The 22,448-nt window shown below is 48.6% G+C and overlaps 1 protein-coding gene across 1 annotated transcript in view; it reads left to right on the top strand.

Annotated features, from left to right (window-relative positions):
• unc5a (unc-5 netrin receptor A) overlaps positions 1-22,448 on the top strand; it is a 106,005-nt gene that overhangs the window by 44,755 nt on the left and 38,802 nt on the right. Inside the window, exons 2-5 of the mRNA XM_047021255.1 lie at positions 4,679-4,894; positions 17,627-17,770; positions 19,831-19,934; positions 20,736-20,916. Coding sequence (XP_046877211.1) covers positions 4,679-4,894; positions 17,627-17,770; positions 19,831-19,934; positions 20,736-20,916 — 645 coding nt within the window. The remainder of the gene's footprint in view (positions 1-4,678; positions 4,895-17,626; positions 17,771-19,830; positions 19,935-20,735; positions 20,917-22,448) is intronic.

The raw sequence follows: 22,448 nt of genomic DNA, 5'->3' as shown, positions 1-22,448 counted from the left end.
AACAGCAACAAGGCCATTAGTGCTTTCACCCTCCGATTTATCCTTTGTGTGTTTCCACTCTAAAAACGGCATCGCTTGCCAGGTTGATATTCGCGTCAGCCCAATCTGCAGTTATTGATTTCTTTCATAGCATTCGTTTGTGTTTGTTTTAACTTTCACCTTGATTTCCCTGGTGTGACGCACATACCAATGTACGTCTCTGCATCCGACTCCACGTTTCTAAGTGTCTGTAAATGGAGGGCGTCGTAGCGACAAGGCTCTGGGGCGACGTTAATAGCTGAGTGAATTAACATGCACACGTAGATGTACAGCACAGCATCAGAGTCGATGCTTAGCAGCCAATTTCCTATTCATGGAAGTGGGAGGACCGTGATGATCGCCCACATGGTATGTGCCTATCTTGGAGGGCTATGTTAACCATTAACATAGCCCTCCCCTCCTCTGTCGAGTCCTCTGACTGGGTACCGCAGATGCTTCTTCGCACTCCTCCTCCCTGTGAACGATGTGTGAATGGTGCTTTGCAGGTGTTATTAACGGAGTTTGGCTAACACTTTAGTTAAGAGCAGTCACCCAGCATGATTCACAGGTGAGGAGTAACACCCATTTACCTGGCAGGAGCAGTCAGCAATCCAGCTTGCCAATGACTGGGAACATCCAAATGCCCTCGTTGCTTGTAAACCGGTGCATTCTGAGTTTTTTCGGGGAGCGGGAAAGAGAGAAATGTGTGTGTGTGTGTGTGCGCGCGCGCGTATGTGCTTGTCTGTGGGAGTGAAGGATGGTTGTTTCACTGGAAGATTCGTTCTTAATCCCAGACACGTGGAGGAGTAAATATTTGTCAACCGGGGGCACACATACATCAGTCAACCCCCTAGGGAAAATTACATACTATGCTGCAGTAAACACATTTTCTCCCTGTCCATATCTGTTCATGGATAACTCTCAGTTTGATCGTTCTCATTCTCTATATTGATGAAGGCTTACCCGGTTACTGCCATTTTTCCAGAAACACAATTTCCGAAAATCTAGTGCCAAGTGTACACTATGAGGGTAGCAGAGCAGGTTGCCCTGCGGGAAGACTTCAGCCCAAAACGAACGAGAGAGTGAAAAATACCTCGAAAGACGAACACGTATACTGTATCACCGCACTGATCAATTGTGATGAAGAGGGTTTTTTTTGGTTGTGTTGTCGAGGCAGTGGAACATGAAATGGTTTAATATTCCGGATGGTAATTTTAATTGAATTAATTTAGGAAGACATTGTAAAGCGCTGATGGTGTCATAAAAAACATGTTATAGCTGCCGTTCATCATTGTGATGTAAATGATGCCCGGTGATTGCTCAATGATGCCTTCCTTAGGGGACATGACACTGATAAAATCATTTAATTGGCTCCAAAAGGTCACGCAATGCGATAGGGCCATGAAAGGGAAACAGAAGCATTTTCTTTATACATTTTGCGCTCATTAAAACACTGGTGTGGTGAAGAATCCACCCCACACACTGAAAGTGACAACTTAGTATCGTGTTGTGTGCATTTCAGGGGGAAAGGTGATAACACCCACTGCTAAGATGGCCCAATCATGTTTCTACCCATAGAGACCCATATAGGCTACTCACAAAGATATGTTAGTCTTAGTACTGTGAGTATTAGGGAATACTTTACTCAGATGTGTTAGTCTTAGTAGTGTGAGTATTAGGGAATACTTTACATAGATATGTTTGTCTTAGTAGTGTGAGTATTATGGAATACTTTACATAGATATGTTTGTCTTAGTAGTGTGAGTATTATGGAATACTTTACATAGACATGTTAGTCTTAGTAGTGTGAGTATGAGGGAATACTTTACATAGAAAGGACAAGGCTGGGGGCTGGTATAGCAAATATTATCTGGACCTCACGGTTCAACACACTGACAGCTGGTGCACTCCCACATGTGTTTGTGTGTGTGTGTGTGTTTAGGACCACTGGGGTCTCCTCTGGAGAATAGCAGCTGCAGCCTCAGACTAGGTCACCACCTATTAGACTGCCTTAGAGATAAAAACAACCCATGCATTTTTGGTTTTTCATTTTCGGAATAAACTCGGGGGAAAAAAACGTTGACCTTCAGGAGATTCTTCTCCTGCACACTACATATGCATTTCTGCTTCGGTTTCGTGACCGTTATCACATATTATTCCTGATAGACCTTGAAGATAGGGATTAGTGTGCTGTTGTTGTGTGAGGGTACTGTGCCCACAGTCCCAACAATGTGCCAAGAGCTTTGATCTATTAATCATGGTCCCAGCCAATCACACACAGGAGTCTCTAATGCAATTCCCATAGTGCTACTCTGTGTCTATTTGATTTGTGCACCGACCTGTGAGGAGTCAGTTAAGTGGCTGATATTCAGCCGGGTGTGTGTGTTTCCGTGCCCGTGTGTGTGCACGTGCACGGGTGTGTTTGCTCCTGTTTTTTTATGTGTCGTTGAAGCACATTGTGTGTCATGGCAATAATGTGAGCCAATTTACTCGGCATCAACCTTCCATTATGGCTTACATATAAAGCTGTGCGTGACTGGAATGCAGTCCCATAAAACATGAATATGCCTCTCAGGAGAAATCGCACATTTAACCTCATTAACCTCAAATGCATGTCGTAAAACAGACATTAATATGTAGCTGGTGGTGACAACAGAAATGGCGCGTCCCAGTTGGACCTCCTTTCACCACAGATCAGGTCACCTCTGAGACGTCTTCATGGGACGTCTGTCCCGGGCCCTGGTCCACGGACTGGCATCGGAAGATGGATCCCTCTCATTCTAATTAGTTGTTTCTCTCCGACTCTGTCCTCTTGTGTTTGCCGTCCCTCCTGTGAGATGATTAACCTGACAGGTGTGAGGTGAACTTAGCCTTCGTGTTTTAGCAGGCTGTCATCGGCAGTGTGGAGGGTGCACGGGGGGTCAGCGCGGTACGATAATGGCTGCGGTCACCAGGCTGGGTGTTGGGCCATTAGGAGGGGCAGCTTTTATGAGGACCAGAACACTTGCCGGACCTCTGACCTGCAGAGGCTGCGATTTTCACTTGCAAAGTTTTACCCCTCGGTCTGAGCAATTATAGGCAACTTTCGACTATGAACTGTGTTCTCGGATTCTCTGTGCTTTCCCGTCTCTCTCTCTCTTCCCCCCTCTTTCTCTCTTCCCCCCTATCTCTTATATAAACACACTCATGCTCAGCAGTATTTAATGACATACTGTCCACTTGTTGTGGGACAGGAGTTGCTCTATTAATGACATATTTTATCACTTGTCAGATAATACTTTGTTACAAGAAAATGTGGGGGTGAAGAGGTACGTGTGTCACAGTGATGCATGTCCTTCATTGGACACAGAACATTTAGTTTTCATTAAGAGTTAAACACGTACAACAGACATTAGCAGGGTTCAGCGGTGTCGCCCGCCGCGTGCCTCACTGTGTCTCACCCTCCGGAATGAGCCGCTCCGCACCCAGCGAGGGGCAGGGACCACGGAGGGAGGAAGAGAGGGGGAAGACAGGAGGAGACATTGATACGGCGTGCGTCAGGGGCGCTGGAGCAGCAGATCATATCGTCGGTGCAGAGATGCTGTTTATCCCCAGACTGGGCTTTAGGAAGCTGCCAAGATGAAACGGGCGTGAGTGAGAGTGAGAGGAGCTGGAGAGAGGTGGAGAGTGAGAGGAGGGGGGAGGGGAAAGAGTCATTGAGAAAGAGATAGAGAGGGGGGAGGGAAAGAGTGAGTGAGGGGGGAGGGGGTGGGAGAGGAGCAGAGAGGAGAGGTCAGTGTGAGCTCCTGCTGTGCTGTTATGAGGTATGGTCTCAAGGCCTGTCCTGGGTCCTGGAGGTATATAGCAGGTGGTAAAGACCCCGTCTGTCTACCTTATTGGACTATAGGCTTGTAAATTAATATTAGACTGCTTTAAAACCGGTTTATTTGGAGATTTACTGGTCTCGAGTTGCAGTTGGGGGGGGTCTTTATTTGATCACATGTACTCCACTATGATCTTCATCAGGGATGGAGCACCTTTGAGCTACTACTCTGTACTGTGGAGGTGAAGGTTTATGTGAATCTACCTCCTATAACATCCATCTCTGCTGTTACGGTGTAAAAATTGCTGCGTCTTTCAGGGTCTGGGTTTGCAGAGACGGCCACGCTTTCAGACTCTCTCTGTCAATTAAACGGAGGCCTCTCCCCTTTCCAGCCTCTCTCAGGTGGTTAGGGTGGAGGACTGTATCCCACGAGGTGAAAAGGGCCTGATCACTGTCTCGTGGACAGAGAGTAACAGATTAATGACCAGTGATTCATCAGCTCAACTGGGATTAAGAGACGGCACAGACCTGTCTTTCTCTTTCCATTCTCACCTGAACTCGCGGTGTGTGAATGTGAGTGTCGTTTGTTGTTTTTCTCTTGTGTCGAGCTGGAATCGACCAAGGCCACACAAACCTACAATACTTCACAGGGCTATTGGGATCGAGACGTGTACTTTGTTCACTATGCTAGCAATGAGGCCATGTGACTCTGTCGTGTCCCTTTGTTTAACACAAAAGAAGCCGTTGAAGGCTGCCTCCGACTCATTCCCAAGAGAAGGTTCTGTTCCTCTGAGTTAAACTGGTCCTCTCTTTGCCCCTCCCCCCTACCCCCTACCCCCATCCCCCGTCCCCTCCTAGGTGCCGAGCACACGGCCACGGCAACCCTTCCTGCAGCCTTCTCGGACCTGTTACCTCACTTCCTGGTGGAGCCGGAAGACGAGTACATTGTGAAGAACAAGCCGGTGACCCTGACCTGCCGCTCCACCCCCGCCACACAGATCTACTTTAAATGCAACGGAGAGTGGGTGCATCAGGACGACCACCTGATCGAACGCACCATCGACCCTGCCACAGGTACTCCACAGCTCAGTTAGTCAGGCGGGTGTGTGTGTGTGTGCGCGTGCTGTATCTGTGTGTTAGCATGTGTGTGTGTGTGTGTACGTGCTGTATCTGTTTGTTAGCGTGTGTGTGTGTGTGTGCGTGCTGTATCTGTGTGTTAGCGTGTGTGTGTATGTGCGTGCTGTATCGGTGTGTTAGCGTGTGTGTGTATGCGTCCCTACTCTGCGCACGATGAGATTGGGATGTCATTTGGCTGCCAAGTACCTGCAGCCTTGTTTTGATATTCATGAAGCGTTGGTTTACTCCTACAATCTGTCTTTCTGTGATTATATCACCTTAAGTGCCTCTGTGTGCGCTAGCTCATATTAGTTATTTCCGAGTGATTATGGTGGTCTGTCAAGCCCTTGACTCATCCACATATCTGGTTGTCACCTTAATAATATGCACGTCAGTTTCTCCCAGACATCGCCGTGGAAACCTGCTCGCTCGCATCCCATAATGGTTGTTTGTTTTCCTTTCTCCGGAGCCTCAGTCGACCGCCTGGCACAAAAACACACGTGTCATTGCTGTGCCGGGGATTCAGAGCTGATCTGTAACTTCAAACCTCCAATTCACATCCTGACAGATGATTGTGAACAACGACACGAAAATGACTAGCTTTGGGGGAAAGCAATACCGGCGCACGCACACGAATGCACAGACGCACACACAAGATGTGTGCTCACACACACATACAAACACACACTCTTAATCTCTCTCATGCCCATGATTCCACAGTAGAGGGGTGTGGTCACACCCAGAGGAACAGCGTAAGGTGAGAACTGAGGGTCTAAAGTTGAGCAGGGATGAGCAGGGATGCATAAACAAACGCACGGTGCTGTGCTCAGTATTTTAATAACAAAGTGTTGGCGCTTAATATTTTATCTTCCTGTTCCCAAATATAGAACACACTTAACATTTGTGTCACTTTAGAACGTCAGCATAACTCTCAACTGTTTTTTCTTTTTAACTCCATGACACAGGGCACAGGACACAGAAGTGTCGGTGCGTTGTCTGTGTCGTCATATGCATTCGGAGAATATAACCGAGTTTGCTGAAGACAACCACAGGCTCCAAAGGTTTCATTGAGCCGCTCCATGAACCCTTTTGTGCGAATGAGAACAGGGCGTTTCCACTGCCACTCCGACAATCCACCATGAAGACTGACTGGGGCTGTTTGGGGTTTTGTCTCCCATAAAAAAAGAAGGCGGTTGAGGCTCAGTTCATGGGCATCTCCAAGGCATCACGGGGCATCTCTGTGCTCCTGCAACACCAGCGCTTGTGTCGCATGTCTGTGAGCTTCCAAGGCCTCGCCATGACTCCCTGGATGAGTCTGGCCCAGGCTCCCGGCTGTGATGAATGTGTCATATTGGGGCCGTGGAGAGATGAAGGACGCCTGAATGTCCGCCGATATAGCTTTTCCAAGGTACTCCCATCGATCTCTCCAGCGCCGCTGCTGTTTAATGTCAGCGCTGCCCAGAGGACTTTGCTGATGGCTTCGTCTAAAGCCTCTCATCCTCCGTGAACAGGCCACAGACAGATCCTCTATGTGCTGTGGGTTTGTGTGCGCGCACGTGTTTACACGTGCATGTGTTTGTGTGCCTTCTGAGAGTGTTTGTATGTGTGTGTGTGTGTGTGTGTGTGTGTGCGTGTAGTCCCACATGCAGCCGTGTGTGTGTGTGTAGTCACACATGCAGCCGTGTGTGTGTGTGTGTGTGCAAATGTTTGTGTGTCCTCTCGGCCTGCCCGTCACAGTCACAGTGGACTCAAAACTCTTAACTGTTTCCAAGGCAACCAGGCCTTCTATAACACTAAAAACTGCCAGATAACAACAAGGTCCGTTTGGAAGGGAATTCGACAGTTGGAAGACATGCCTGAAATTGACCAAAAAATTGATTGACAATTTATACAGTGTGAAATGGTACGGAAAAAAACAAAATCTCTGCCCCGAAATAACCCTCTTGTTCTCTCTGGGGGCTGTTTCTTCTGAGAGTTTTGGTGTGAAGTGTTGGGGCAGAGGGAGTTCAGGATCTCTGTGTTCCTGCTGCTCTGGTAGACTGCCTCCTGTAGGAGTCGTATGCCATGGCCCACCACGTGTGTCTGGCCAATCAGAGTCAAGAGGGTTTTTGTAATGTCTCAGGCTCTACTCTCGGCTTGGCTTTCTGCAGACGGTCGGGATTGTAATCAAGGCCGTTCCGCCTGCCTTTGTTGTGTAAATGAGGAGACGGAGCTGCGAATAGAATTAACACTCAGAACTCTAATAGCAGAACAATAGCTACGGAACACAGGAACATTCAACAGGGGAGAAGAACTGATCATCCAGTGCCTTTCCTGGAGTTCTGCTTCTCCCCGTCACGCCCAGCTTTCCACGTCCTTGGTGCCGAGTGCAAACACCCTGGAAGGCCGAGTGGTCCGCATCGTCAGCACCCGTGCGGCCCTTGATGGATTTGGAAACAAGTTTGGCAGATGGAGGTGTAGAACCCTCAAACCCTTCATAGGTGCACCTTGCAACGTGAGCGCAGGGACATCCGTGTGGTGAACCTGCTAGTGCTTCAGGTATGGTGTATTGGACCAGAGAGCACTGACCTAACCTCTGGGGACATTTCTCCAGTATATTGGACATGAACTCCACCACGGTTCTGCCTACTGGTGTGAATACTGCTCCCCCCCCCCCCCCCCCATGTTGCTCTGGGAGCTCCCCCCTCACTCTTCTCCTCTCTTCACTGTCAAGTGAGGAAGGAAAGACAAAAAAACGTCGCCGTTTGTCCTTCCTCTCTGGGTATCAATGTCCGCTATTGATCCATCCCCAAGAGTCTATTGGTTCTCATTACCTGTCCTCAGTAACTTATCTCAATAGTGTGGCTGTGGCTGCTTCAGAGGCACTGCCCCCTCCTCCCTAAACCCCACTCCATCATGGTGTGGCCTCGGTGTAGCCTCCTCTCCCCTCCCCCACACCAGCTCGCCCCAGGCTTCCCTCCCACTTCATCCAACAGCGAGGACATGAAGATGAGAGGCGAGGCCCTAATAAATATATAGATACATCCTGTGCTGAGGAAATCGATGCTGACAGTGTGTTTGCATTAGATTAGGAGATGCTCTTACCTCGTATGATTGGCCATCAGACAAGTGTTGAGAGAGGAGGTGGGGGGGGTGAGATTGGCATGTGAGACGAGAGGTTTATTTGATTGTGTTTACGTTTCATCATCCGGCGTTGATGGGGGCGGTTAAGATCCCCTCTGACTGCAGAGAAACCCTTTCAGGTGGAAAATCCGCACACACTTTGCACACGGCCTGTTTGAAAGGAAGTCGACGAGCGTCTTCCAACGACAACCACAGATTAGATTCTCAAGCTGATTGAAATGATTGCGTACAGCTGCGCAACAAAGAGAAACAACGCACGGACCAGAATAATCAAGTGCTGCACAGGATCACCTGGGGCTGGTCCAGATTCATAGTCTGTACTGCGAGTACTCGCACTCTGCGTGCACACACACACACACACACACAGGCTCCTACACTATGAATCCTAACCTTTCATGCAGGAACGTAACCTCTTCCATCAGCGGCTCCATCCTGGGAAAACCCAATCCCCTGTCCTCTCATCAATCCTAAGAAGTCTAAATACCACATTCCACGTAGCCTGTAAATCTGTTCAATCTATTCTATATATCGTTCCCATAAATAGAACTAATCATTTTTTACGGCGCCATTGTCCCAAGGCTTTGTCTCTGGACACTGGGAAGATTTCATTTACGTCAAATATGTCTTTTCTGATTGACCGAATCCGGGATTTGAGCATGATTTTATCAGTGATGTGTGATCTGAGTGGAGATAAGCCAGACTTAGTCAGGAGCACATTTTAATACTTCAACACATGGATCTAGTAGCCAGAAGCCTCTCCCTTCATCCTCTGATCTTTTTCTCTCTTTCTCCCTCTCTCTCTCACTCTCTCTCTCTCTCTCTCTTTCTCCCTCTCTCACTCTCTCTCTCTCTCTCTCGCCTTGCTCTCTCGCCTTGCTCTACACTACAACAAAGAGCATAACTCCCCTTCATTTTGTAGGCACAAAAATTTCACACAAATGCAGGTTGAGAAGTTAAGAGTCCCCGTAATGGCAGTGGGATTCCTCAACAGTGATTAAACATGATCTTTAATGGGATATCGAAGAACAATCCAGACACAATTTAAGCCAAAGCCGATAGTCCTGCTCGCCAGACGGTAATGAATAGGTGGAAATAAGAGAAGTAAGCTGATGAGGATAATATAGTCCCAAATGAAGGGAACGGCCTCGTACCACCTGCTCTGCATCGATCATTGGAGAAGGGGGCTAATTGATAATGCATTATTAGCTGCATCCCATAATGGGACTTGTATTTCATCCTGTCCGAGACATGGGGGTAGAAGAGGGGAGGGGGATGGGTGGGGGGAGGGCGGAGGGGTTTGGCGACGAGGCACCGGAAAACAGATGGCAAGGTCAATTGTTCCTGTGACACATCTGCCAACGCGTTCCATTAGGCTTCTTCTGCAGGTCAGCGCAGTCGTGTATGCGTGTGTGTGTGTGCACGCGCTTGTGTGTGTCTATGTGTGTGTACAAACCAGACCACGGCTTCCCTACAGGACTTTTGATAGAGTCCTGCCCCTAACAACAGGGGAGTGATGAGGAGGACATGAAATTGAACTGAAGGACTGTTGGTACTTCCTCCTGTTTTTTTTTTAAACAGGTTGTCTAAAGTAGTGATTGAGGCCAACAAACAACCGGAACATCCTTCCTTCCTCACAGGTGTTCGGCCATTAGACAGATATGTCAGCATCTGTGGCTAGCCAGACATGAACTTCAATAATAACCAACCCTAAAATCCTCAGCAATTAGCAGAACAATAGTGAAGAAAATCAAATATGTCCAAAGTATGTCAACAAACAACGTTGGGGTTCCAATCACCCTCGCAAAAAGTTGAACCTTTGTCCTCCCACAGACAGCCCTGTCTCGTCAGACCCTTCCGGAGCTTTCTGTAAAGTAATTACAGTTTTGTTACTCGCACAAAAGCTGTGCTCTTTCTCAAAGTTGGAATGCTCTGTGTTTGCAGCGATCCTTTCACACTGGTCACATTTCGTTCTTTTCCTCTCAGGGACAAAATCCCCACTGTGAGACCGATGGATAATCAATGCAATCACACCGCATTAGATGAGTTTGAGTGGGTGTGTTTGTACATGTGTGTTGTGTATTCTCTGTACAGAATGCGTGTTTGTCTGTGGTTGGTGACATTTACCATCATAGATTATTACGTTGAAGGTGTGATCCCGAGAGGGGGCAAACTGATCCTCAGTCCTTCTCTAGTTTATGAGCAGCGTTATCAAATGAAAAAACAACAGTCCTCCAGGATATCCATCTACACCCAGTAAATTGAAGGATAGGGTCTTGTGTTTAGGATAAGAATCGACAAAAGGAACAGGACCGACTGACAGCTGGCCCGGCCACCTGCCACGCACACTGTTAGAAACGTTACACAACGGTGGCTTTTTTTCCCAGTTTTTTTGACTGGCTGTGTAATTACCCTGTTCCAAACTTCCTGTGCTCTCACTCAAAGAAAGAAAATTCCTCTTCTGTGACTGAGCGCTGAGGAGGGAGGGCGGGCGGGCGGGCGGCAAAGTGGGAGTTGGTGTTGCCGATCAACACCTGCTCCACTCAGATTGGTTTAAAAATAGGGATTCCGGGAGGGATGGGGACTTGACAGCTAAATAGTCTGTGGAGATTCCTTGATAGGTACAGGAACTCACCAGTTGACAGTGTACGCTCCGCGAGCGTGGCCCCAAGGAGCCAATTCACCATCACATTTCTCTGTGTGCTCAAACAAACCAAATCACAGCCCTCGTGTTTGTCAGGTAGAAGACAGAAACTGTGTGTGTGTGTGTGCGCGCTGTTGAGACATAGTAAGTGCTGTTATTTCTGTGACCGAGGAGGAAGCAACAGCCCTCACTGGCTGGAAAAGGAGAAACCTGCCTTTTATAACCCGTCTCATTAAAGACGTTTCTACAGCGCAAATCATTTACGTACGACATGATGTGGTTTGGAATTGATGCTGCAACCGAATTAGATAAACACCTTGTGTGAAGCCGAGTCATTGTGGCCGTCTGGCTGAACAAAAACACATATTCACAGAGATGGAATCCAAACAGTCAGACACTCCTATTAAAGTATGCATGAGAGCTCCATGGCCATATTGGAGAGTAAACCTACATGCATACCGCCACTCATAAATATAAAATTCGCATTATATAGAAATGCGAAAAGATGCCGTGAGACGAGAATTCTAATAAGTCAGAACGCCTCTCAAAACGCCTGGAAAATTGTTGTGTAAAGTTGGTGACTAAAGGCTTTGCTGGCCTGGCTACTCCTTTAGGCTGTTTTCAGAATCTTGCGTCTTGTTGTGCTGAATATTTACATTCGCCCACACACCTCCATCGGATTAGCTCAAACCCCTGCCTGCCGTCTCTCCCTGCTCTGCCGTCCAGGGGGCCAAGAGGGACCAACTGTTGGTAAGGGGGGTGAGGGGAGAGGAGGGGAAGAGGAGGTGGAACAAACCTAATGCAATTTGTATCGTGCAAAGCAATCACCGACCAGATGGGAGCTCCACTTGTGCCTCGTTCCCTCCCCCCCCCCCCCTCCCTTCTCTACCTGTGAGAAGGGTTTCTTATTTACTCCAGCGCCCGAGGCCGTGTCAGAGAAGAACCAGGGAGAACATGTTAGCCCGTGCAAATGATCGCTGCTTTCATGTGGCTAACATGCTATCAGATCCGCCCACTCAGAGAGGTGTAATGGAAGCTGGAGCCAGACAGACGCTCTCAGGCCTCCCAGCCGACAGCGTCTCATCCCAGGAAGGAGCAGGTGTGTCGGCCAGATAAAGACCTGGGCGGGGGGGGGGGGCGGGGGGGGGGGGGGGCAGGAGGGGGCCAGGGGGTGTCTGGGCGGAGGTTCCAATCCCCGTACCCTGGAGCTCCATGGCAGGCTCCTGCCAATCACAGGGTCAGGCTGGGAGATAAAGAGTAATTACCAAGCAGGGGGATTGTGGGAAAGCGGCGTATTTGTTTATTAGGATAAGCGTGCAGTTAGGTGGATGTAAAGGTTAGGCAACCTCATGAGAGAACGACATAAGGATTGGAGGGAAGGAAGGAACACCAGTTTAATAAAGTGAAATGTCGACCTTTGTGTGCTGTTCTTTACAGGCAAACGATAGGTGGATGTTAGTGGGTTAGTTAGGGCTGTTTGTCTTAACACATAGCAAATGCAGAGTTTGTTGAGAGAAAAAAAACGATTCAGAAGTTCAGCAAATGAGTTCATTGACACGTTCTAAACCCCACAAACACCTGTGCATCTAAAAACTCTAGTTTGGTCTTTATCTCCTTGTTTGGCATGCTTGTTGTTATTGTTGTGATTTCTTGTCTGGGAGTAGCATGGTGAGAGCAGGGCGGGGTGGTGTTGTGACTGCCGAGACTAATGGCAGAGAGAGAAGTCTCACCCTCTCCTGCTTGGAGGATTGTGCAAATCACAATTAATAAAGATGACTGAGCGATGGCAAAATACGGATTTGCTTCCCCGACTGAGGTGTTGACAGGAGACATACTGCAGTGTGATTCACATCCTTCACCAGAAGAACATCTAATTCTTGTAATTGACTGCAATATGTGGAGAAATCTTGAGTCATCTGTCAACAGCGCATAACCATTTTGCGCAACCGGTTTTAGTTACAAGTAAGCAATTAAAATACCAGTGGAAAAAGTTGTTTTTCAAAGACCATTAGCAAGTCATTAAACAAGCAAAATGTCAAGTTGGACTGATCCACTCTGCCTTACCCATGACTCACAAGACACTTTTTGTGCCTCGTCTCTCTGGTTTCCTTGACCAGTGTTTCATCTTCCACAGCATTCTTGCCTCCATTCGTCTCTTAGACAGAGTCAGCATCTGTAAACAGAGCAACTGCCTGTCTCTCCTTGAAGTGGCATTGGCCTGGACCTAGCTGGATAGATGGGCGCGCCACAGTACCTGCTTGCCTGTTTGTCAGCCATGAATAATCTAGAACGACATTCAGGGCACCATCGGGGGCCTTGCAAGGCGCATCCATTGTAGAGAACGGACAGCTCAATCAAAAGGGCTGCTTCAGAAAGCTGGTTGTAACCAGAGGCAGGGCCTTGACCCAAAAGTCTGGCCTAGTGACTGAGGCTTGACCTCGCTGGCACAATAAGGTCTCTCGGCCTGCCCCCCTCTCTTCTTCCTATTCTCGCTCTCTTTCTAATGGAGCCATGCGTCACCTACAAGGCCAGAGTCTACCTGATTGGAGACAGTAATGATAACACCATAGATTCCCACCCTCTCTCTCCTCTCTCCCGCTTTCACTCTCCCTCTCTCTTCTTTGTCTCTCCCTCTCTCTATCCCTCAATGTCAGCTAACTGAGGCCACTCATCACCCACCTATTTAGGATGTTAATGGAGAAGAGATGGCAGGTTGTAGCCTTCATGTGCTTGTGTCCTTGGTGCTAACGTAGTGGTCTCCTTGGCACTGTCGCCCATTCCGGGTCATTTACATTTGGGGATATTTTTTACGTTGATTGGTTTTAGTTCAGTTGCAACCTGCCATAGCAAAGGAATTTATCACACACTTAAGAAATCCTTAGCCCTTCCTATGAATGCAAACTACCTGCAACAAATCTCACATCACATTTTGAGAGGCCTTGAACAATGATATTCACTATGTTATGCTACTTAATGGTCATTATTTTTGTCATAATATAACCGTGGTCGTAGATGAGGAAGATGAACCTAAGGAGAAAACAGGATATAGTGGAACAGGAAGCAAATACAGCCAAACAGGATCAAGACAAACAGGAAACAGTCTTAACAGGAAACCGGATGCATTCTAACAGGAAACAGGATGCGCACAGTCACACCCTGTCTGCTGACTGACAGAGCCTGCTGTGTTCTGTCTCTGTCCCCACACACAGCATGAACCCTGTTCTCCTTGCCGTGTTTCCAGGTGTACAGTCCCAACCCTAATCCCCCTTCAGCCACTCATGAAGCCCAGCACCACACACAGTGGGGAGGCAACCTAATTGAATTTCCTTGGTCACAATGAACACACATTCAAACCTGCCAGTTCCACTCCCTGCTTTTGATAAGCAAATGACCCCCGCGGAATTGAGGTCAAAGCCTGCGAAAACAAGAGTGAGAGAGGGAGAAAGAAAGTCTTCGTCTCAGACAAGCCCGATATCGACTCATGGAGGATTGAGTCCAATGATGTTTACCCTGTGTGTGGTGCCCCTCTGAACTCCAGAGCAGCTCCACCTCCACCTCTCACACACACACGTATACACACCCAGGACACACACTCTCAGGAACATCTGTAGACGGCTGTGCACACACCCCCACACACGGATGGCTTTATTTACATACAGTCTATGTAGATATGCGCACACACATTTGTAAACGCACACAGAATACATGCAGAACAGATTCCCTTCCCATGCTGTGTCGGTGCCCTGGTCTCTCTGCAGGTGAGAGTCTGTATTCAGCATTCTGACTGTTCCCTTCACACATTCAGATAGCGAGCAGCTGGGAATGTTCATCTGGATGCCACAGACAGACAAGCAGCATCCAGACTCCTATCAGTGGCTGTCACTGTTACAGCTTCTGTGGGACTTGGCCACACCAGTGAGAGAGAAGGTAGGGTAGTAAGAACATTCCGGGGGAATTGTTGTTTACAAAACAGTCCCAGCCTCTGTTGCAACTGCAGCCTCTATTCCGTCCCTGGCCTTGTCCCAGCCCCAGCCTTGTCCCAGCCCCAGCCCTGAGTCTCAGTCACCATAGTGTGATTGACAGGGTCATGTAAGTTAAGCGTCAGTGCCTTAACTTAACTAAATGTCCATTTTACCCAGGGCTAAGGAACATAACCAACAATTTTGCAGTAAATAAAATAAGTTGCCAACAAAATAGCCAAATAATGGGATTCTTTGACTTTTTAACCATCAATCATTGCATTGAGGAGCGCATGTGTTTGTTTATGTGTGCGCTCACATACTGTGTGCTTACGTGTTTGTGTGTGTATGTGATTGTGTGAGTGTGTGTGTGTGTGTGATTATGTGAGTGTGTGTCTGGATAGATGTGTGTGTGTGTGTGTGTGAGAGAGAAAGAGTGTGTCTGTTGATGGGTATTGCCAGGTCAACCCTTCTCATTTCCATATGGAGTCCCGTAACCCCGGCAGCATGCGCTCGCAAGTGCACAAGCCGCATCAGCTGACCTATTGCACCAGAATGACAAATGAGAGAGGGGGCCCGGTCCGAGTCCAGAATTCAAAGTGGTGTCACTCCCCCGGTCATGAATATTGCACAGACGCCCAGGAAAGTTTGGAGGACGGGCTGATTCTGAGATGAGCTGAAACTCCGACCTCAGTGGAGGGTGAATCTTACAACGTTTTAATGACTTAAGAAGGGCTGTGATGTACACGCTGTCTCAGATGGTTGCCATGGTGGTGGTGGTTAGAGTGTAATCTCCTAAGATTCCCACAGGCAGCTTCTGTGTCACATACCATGCAAGCATGACAGACCCATTAATCAATACTGACAGAATTGCGACACGGGGTAGTCGGGACACTTTGTGAAGCCCAGCTATTTCCAATTACAGGTAGACTTCCATGAATCAATACGTACAGTATATACCAGACTTATCTTTGTGTAGTGGTGCAGAAGGGAATCCACATCTGAAGGTGACCTTCAGAAAAGTACAGTTTGAATCAGGATTCTATGTACCTGAATGTTCAGTAAGGGTAAAAGGAAAAACGACCAGGAGACAAATTGAAATGTTTTTTATTACATTTTCTCAGTGCTGTACAGCTATAGTGCAGTTTGTTTTGCTGTGACACCCCAGGAATAGATGGTATTTTGTCTCATTCATTAATTGGAATGAAATTGGACACAGTGAGTCATCACAGTGTTTCAGGGTGCTACAGGAAGGTGTTGCAGACAGGATGCAGGTAGTGTAATTATGAGGAGAAAAAGTGATAAGAAAGCCGAATGCAATTACCCAGCCAGCCAATCAGAATGTCAGATTGGGTGCTTCCGTATTTCTCACCCTCCTCCACTGTTGCTCATGCTTTGCATCTCCAGAAAGATCTTTAGTCATTTCACACATAGCCTCCGCCCCAACAAGGGTCGGGCTTATACGCGTTTACAGTTTTGGAACACTGTTGCCCTAAATGCTTGGTGAATTTAGACCATGTTAGAGAACGAATGTGATCTGGGGGAGTTATGGAGGACTGGGAGCAGCTACTCCATTAAGACGGCAACTACGAGAGGGGGGGGGGGGAAGAGGGTCATGTCACAGCCCCACTCGCATTGAAATGCCAAATTTGTTTGATGAAAACCCCCCAAAAACGTCAATTTCGACAGGAGGAAAATCGTCAGTATCATCACAAGTGTTTACACCAGCAGAGGACTGTAATTGCGGTCTAGGTTCACCGGTCTGATGGCTGCCACTTAGAACACAAGCCTGGATGAGTCTCCTACAGGAGCCCTGAGCCCAACGGGTCCTGGACAGAGAGAGGGCTTGAGGGGCCGCTGGAGAGTGACACTAAGTGCTTTCAGCTAAATGACAGTTGGAGGAGAGCGACCCCGGCTCTATGAAGATCAACAGAGCCGGCGGGGTGGACGCGTCGGTGTGTCAATTTGGAGGAGATGCCGGGGTGGAGTAGGGGGGGGAGCAAGGCCTCGTGTTGTCGGGTCAGGGTTTGAGCATTCAGTCTCTCCAAGGTCTGTAGACAGAGGAGAAGGGGTTGGAGAGAGAGAGTTCCTTATGTGAGGAGTATTTGTGTGTGTGTGTGTGTGTTTTGACAGCTACGTAGGGATTGTGTGTGTGTGGAAGTAGAGGTAGGACACTTGGCCACGATCAAGGTCGGTGTTCAGGAAAACTACCACTGCTCTGAGAAGGGTGAGCGAAGGAAATGTCCCTGGAAAAAACTGGTTTCGGAACATGAAATAACAGCAGAACAAAAAAATAAATAAAGAGTAAGAAAAAACTGTTCATCCAGTGTCAACACAGTATTGCGATTATCTTTTATCTCTTTACTATCATTTTTTTTTTGTTTTCAAGACCTCTACATCGATCTCTGTTCATTTTGTTTGCCCAACTTTTTGTTTTCTGTAGTACCTCCCACGCCGTCCTCATAACAAGAGACTCTTGCTAGTCGACTTCTGTCTGCTCGGCAGTAATGAACACTGTTTGTCCAGGTGCCTTTAAGGTTAGAGCACAACACATTCACCTCCAGAGAAGGACATTCCAGTGGAGGAGAGAAAAAAAGCTGTGGCTTTGCTGAGTGTTTCTCATTCCCTTGTTGTCTCACAAATGGCCGTGAGAAAGGCCCACATTACCTCCCTCCCGATGGCTCCCGGCAGATCCTCTCCTTCTCCCCGGTTAACAAGCACTGTTGTTATTTGATTACGGTACTCTGCTTGTTTGCGCGGGCCCCGTGCTGCAGAGGAAGGACTCTAGCGTCGGCTTGGGTTCAGCGAGCTTCTCCCAGAGCTTTAGACTCCTCCTCCTGCTGCTCGTTATCCACTTACGGGAACAAGCTAAATTGTGAGGAAGCGCACTGTGATTTTCTAGACGTGTGTTTTGATTGGATGAAAGTTTTCTGTTAGCTCTAACTTTGGCCCCTTGTTTCCTTGCAGCGCTGCCTATCATGCAGGTGAAGATCGACATCACCAGACAGCAGGTGGAGAAGATCTTCGGCCTGGACGAGTACTGGTGCCAGTGTGTGGCCTGGAGCACTACAGGAACCCAGAAGAGCCAAAAAGCATACGTGCGGATTGCCTGTAAGCAAAGCTCGAAACTCTTTTCTTACTACCAAGAAATAGACTAACTTGTCACACACTTGTTACAAGAGCGATGCAAGTACCGCATGTTTAGTTCAGTTGTTTATGATGTTGTGAGAGTCTGTCATGAGGATAAGAAGCCTGAAGGAGGGGAACCTAGTCAGCCCACAGAGTCAAGGATGCATTTGAAGACACACACTGTTCTAATGTGATTAGGATTCCGCTAAGATGGGCTTCCTGAGGTAACGCAGATAAGCAGAATGATCAGACCGGGATCTGGGGTAATACATCTGCTAGGAGGCAGTCCTGAAAAGGAGCAAACTAAATTAGGATTTTTATGGGCAAATCCTCAGTAGATAGAGTATATCAGTGACACGCCCTATGATGAAAATAGCTGGAATAAAAAAAGAAAAAAAAAATGAATTGAAATTTATGACTGTGCCGCCGCCATAAATCTGTCGAGGGAACACAGAGAGACTTCCCCCGCCGCAGCCTCAAAGGCTTCATTAGGAGAAGCCATTTTGCATCCCAGTTTTATAGCATTCGCCTCTATTAATTCAGGCATAAATATGCATTATTCGAGACAGAGCTAAACGTAACACTGTCTCAAAAGAACACGCCTGGCGCTCCTGAAACGCATGGCCCAACCTTGTACGCCTGCCTCACAAAGTCACACACACGTAGGATGGGGGCACTCTTTCACACGCACGTGCATGTGTGTACGGCATGCGCACGTTCAGACACACTCGCATACATAGACACGCTCACACACACACACACAGACATGCACACACTCTCTCACACGTTTGAACCTTCCAGAACTGTTATATCTTCCGTCACCTCAAGTCCCATTATATCGTCTTTAATTAAATTAAATGTCAAGGAGCGATCTGTTCATCTCAGTGTTTCTCTAAGCATGATTGCTCAGGACAGGCCCAACATCTGCTTTATAGAATCTGTCACGGGAAGCCCAGTAATGTCATTGGTTGGCAGCAGGGTGCCAACCAATGAGATTGCTTGGGCTTGTTTTTATTTAGCTGTGAGTCACAACAGGAAGTGAAAGGACTCAAGGTTGCCCGAACGCTACCAGCAATGCTACAGCTGCTGCCCTAACAACTGGTCTGATTCATGCAACACAATGCCTAGTCCCCCCCCCCCCCCCCCCCCCCCAAGCCCCATCCTACTTGAAATAAAGTGGTAATTGCTTCCACAACGTAGGTCAGTGTTCGGGCTGTTGATAAATGGTCGATCTCACACTGTTGTGCACAGGGAGTCTGTGTCTTCAGTTAGTCTGACTCAGACACTCTTGGCCAGCCACCTCACAAAGCTGGGGCTGAGGCTAAAGCTGGGGCTGGGGCTGAGGCTAAAGCTGGGGCTGAGGCTAAAGCTGGGGCTGGGGCTGAGGCTGGGGCTGGGGCTGGGGCTGAGGCTGAGGCTAAAGCTGGGGCTGAGGCTAAGGCTGGGGCTGAGGCTAAAGCTGGGGCAGGGGCTGAGGCTGGGGCTGAGGCTAAAGCTGGGGCAGGGGCTAAGGCTGGGGCTGGGGCTGAGGCTAAAGCTGGGGCAGGGGCTGAGGCTAAAGCTGGGGCTGGGGCTGGGCCTGAGGCTGGGGTAGGGGCTGAGGCTAAAGCTGGGGCAGGGGCTGAGGCTGGGGTAGGGGCTGAGGCTGAGGCTAAAGCTGGGGTAGGGGCTGAGGCTGGGCCTGGGGCAGGGGCTGGGGCTGGGGACAGGGAGAAGATGGTGTGGGGAGAGAAGAGGAGGGTGGAGGAAAGCTGGCGATGGAGGGACCAAGAAAATGTGGTGCTTTGGTTTTGATGCCTGAGCCCTCTGGCAGTATTCAGGCATCCAACATGCCTGCAGACTGTAACAAACACCACAGATACGGTCCACAGAACAGACTCTGCTCACAGAGAGCTACTCACAACCTGTTTTAAAAGCTGCGTTATGTTTTGGTGATGAGATAACATCAGGGGGATTTGCATACGGTCCCTGCATATTTGATTTAGAACATTTCAGTGCGTCTGATTCGTGTTTCGTTTGTGTTTTCTTTTCCCGGCGCCCAGACCTGAGGAAGAACTTTGAGGAAGAGCCAATGGGGAAGGAGGTGGCGTTGGACCAGGAAGTGCTTCTCCATTGCCATCCTCCGGAGGGCATACCACCGGCTGAGGTTAGACACAGGGAACACGGGGTCGATTCTGACATGGGTACAGACCAAGGATCGTTGTACCCTAACCCAAGCTTAATTTCCCCCAAAGCTCACCTCCACTATCAGGTCTAGTGATGCAAAACTTGACCTTTAGTTGTGTAGGGTCATCGTCATGCTATAAGGGATGGGGCCACCCCTGGAAAGAAGAATTACACCTCCAATTATTTCCTCTCATTGATTTATGATCACTTTTACATCTTTGGGAGGCCGTATATCAGAGCGGCTCGTCACATCAGTCAGCCCTGGCCACGAGGCCTAACTCCTGCTCTGGCAGAGACACATCCATAATTCATGACTGTGTTTGCACTTCTCCCCCCCCTCCCCCTTCTATGTCTCTCTCTTTTCCTCCGTCTACTGCTCTCCCTCACTCCACTCTTTCCCTCACTGTAGTTCTCTTTCTCTCTCTCTCTTTCTCTCTCTCTCTCTCTCTCTCTCTCTCTCTCTCTCTCTCTCTCTCTCTCTCTCTCTCGCTCTCTTTCTCTCTCTCTCGCTCGCTCTCTCTCGCTCTCTGTCCATCTCCCCCTTCCTCCCACCATATAGCTGTCTCTCCTTATCTCTCTTTTTCTCTCTCTCTCTCTGCCATCCCTCTTTCAGTGCTCTTGTTCAGCCCCTCCCTCTCTAGAGGAACTTCTCATCCGTGCCTCTCTTGTTTCCGCACAAAGTAACATCCCAGCTTCCGTCAGTTAGTGCATGCCGCCCATAGCTACTGGATGAACCCTGATCCTCTTGAAGCAGGCAGTGACCATAGCAACGTGTCTCCAGGTGGAGTGGACGAGGAACGAGGATCTGATCGACCCGGCCAGTGACCCCAATTTTTTCATCACGGCGGACCATAATCTCATCATCAAACAAGCCCGCCTGGCAGACACGGGCAACTACACCTGCGTGGCCAAGAACATCGTGGCTCGCCGCAAGAGCACCTCGGCCACCATCCTCGTCTACGGTAGGTGACCCCCCCCGCTCTTGTCACCAGCAGGCATGAGTCAGCGCTCTGTACACAGTGGAACAAGTGAGTCGGTGCCCGTTATGGGCGAGGCAGAGAACACTCAGACCTGTGTAGAGAGACCTTGCTGTGTTTGCATGGCCACAACTCTGACCCTGCATTCACAAACGACTTCACCCTTACTGTGGCACAGACGGGTCACCCTGACTGGTCTGTCAGAAAGTCCCTCTCTCTACAGCATGGGGCTCCGCATACATGTCGTCGCTTTCAAACCAGTGGAACAATAAGGCCGCAAATTCATGATTTCTCCTCATTGGAAACCCAAGTCTGTCCCAAGTTGCCTCATGATGACAATAAAGTTTGTCGTATCGTATCTTATCGTATGACATGAAGAGAGGGAAGGTGCGGCTACACAGGTCCACCATGACCCCTCCCTCGTACCATGCCACACAGCCCAGAGAGGAGAGCCTGGGTCTTAGATCCCCCTGCCCCACACACACCCACACACACCCTACCCCCTCCCCCACCCACCCACCCAGAGGCAAGATGTGAAAGGAAATTGAATTAACAGCAAACTGTAAATAATGACTTGGCTTGATAAGCAGACTGACCTTTATTAAAATGCAGAGGAACAGCATCTTTTCCAGCACACAGGACTCCCAGTGAGCAGCCAGTACTAACGTTTGCATACATTAGCGCCCGCCTTAATTCTCAGCTACAAGCAAACAGGAGCTGGTAATCGCTGGGGAGAGCATCATGAAAGCTTCTCTGTGTGCAGGGGAGAGAGGCACAGTCTGGTACCACGTCTGCCTCGCTTACCCAGCCTATCTGAGAGGATATAGTAATGGGTGCGTGGTGTGTCGTACACCCCATCAAAGGTACTTGTTAGTCTATGTTCAGGATCACTGGGGGGGAAATGGGTATGAATGGAAACAATCTTTGTTGGCCAACTTCTTCTAGGTTCACAGGTAATGGTTGAGAATAAGAACTGGTTAATGCAGAGTAGTTCAGTTTCCTCTCTGTGACAAATGGAGTGCCATTCCGTCATCCCTGACGAAGAACAGTCCAGAGAAGTGATTGCTCTCTGATAATACAGAGCACATGCTGACATTGTTGTGCTGTGATTGAAAAGCTAGCCCTGTGATTGTTTTTTGCTGGTGTGCTTGACAGAATCAAACGAAGAAATGATTGTTGAGCCCAGAACATTTGCTCTTTAAGGTATGCTTTTCTTTGGACTGTCAATCATCGATCAGTCAATACACGTTCTTAGAGCCATGAAATTGGGGACAAATTGCGGGAAACATGCGCTTGCCTCCCAGTTTCTTCCAACCTGCGCTACACATGACAAGGTGTACAATGTATTTCTGTGGTTCCATTAATTGCGATCAAATCCCAGGTTCAGGGATCCTATTCAGAAGACCTGTCATGACTTTGTCGTTAAGGTTTTCTCTGTGACAGACGACACTTCCTCTTTGCGAGACGCCGGGCGATCAGACCTGGGGGAGCCAAGCCGGGGCTGAACTCCAGTAATA

Source organism: Hypomesus transpacificus, chromosome 1 (genome assembly GCF_021917145.1).
Source record: "Hypomesus transpacificus isolate Combined female chromosome 1, fHypTra1, whole genome shotgun sequence".
NCBI lineage: Eukaryota > Metazoa > Chordata > Actinopteri > Osmeriformes > Osmeridae > Hypomesus > Hypomesus transpacificus.
This window is presented reverse-complemented; position numbering and strand designations above follow the sequence as displayed.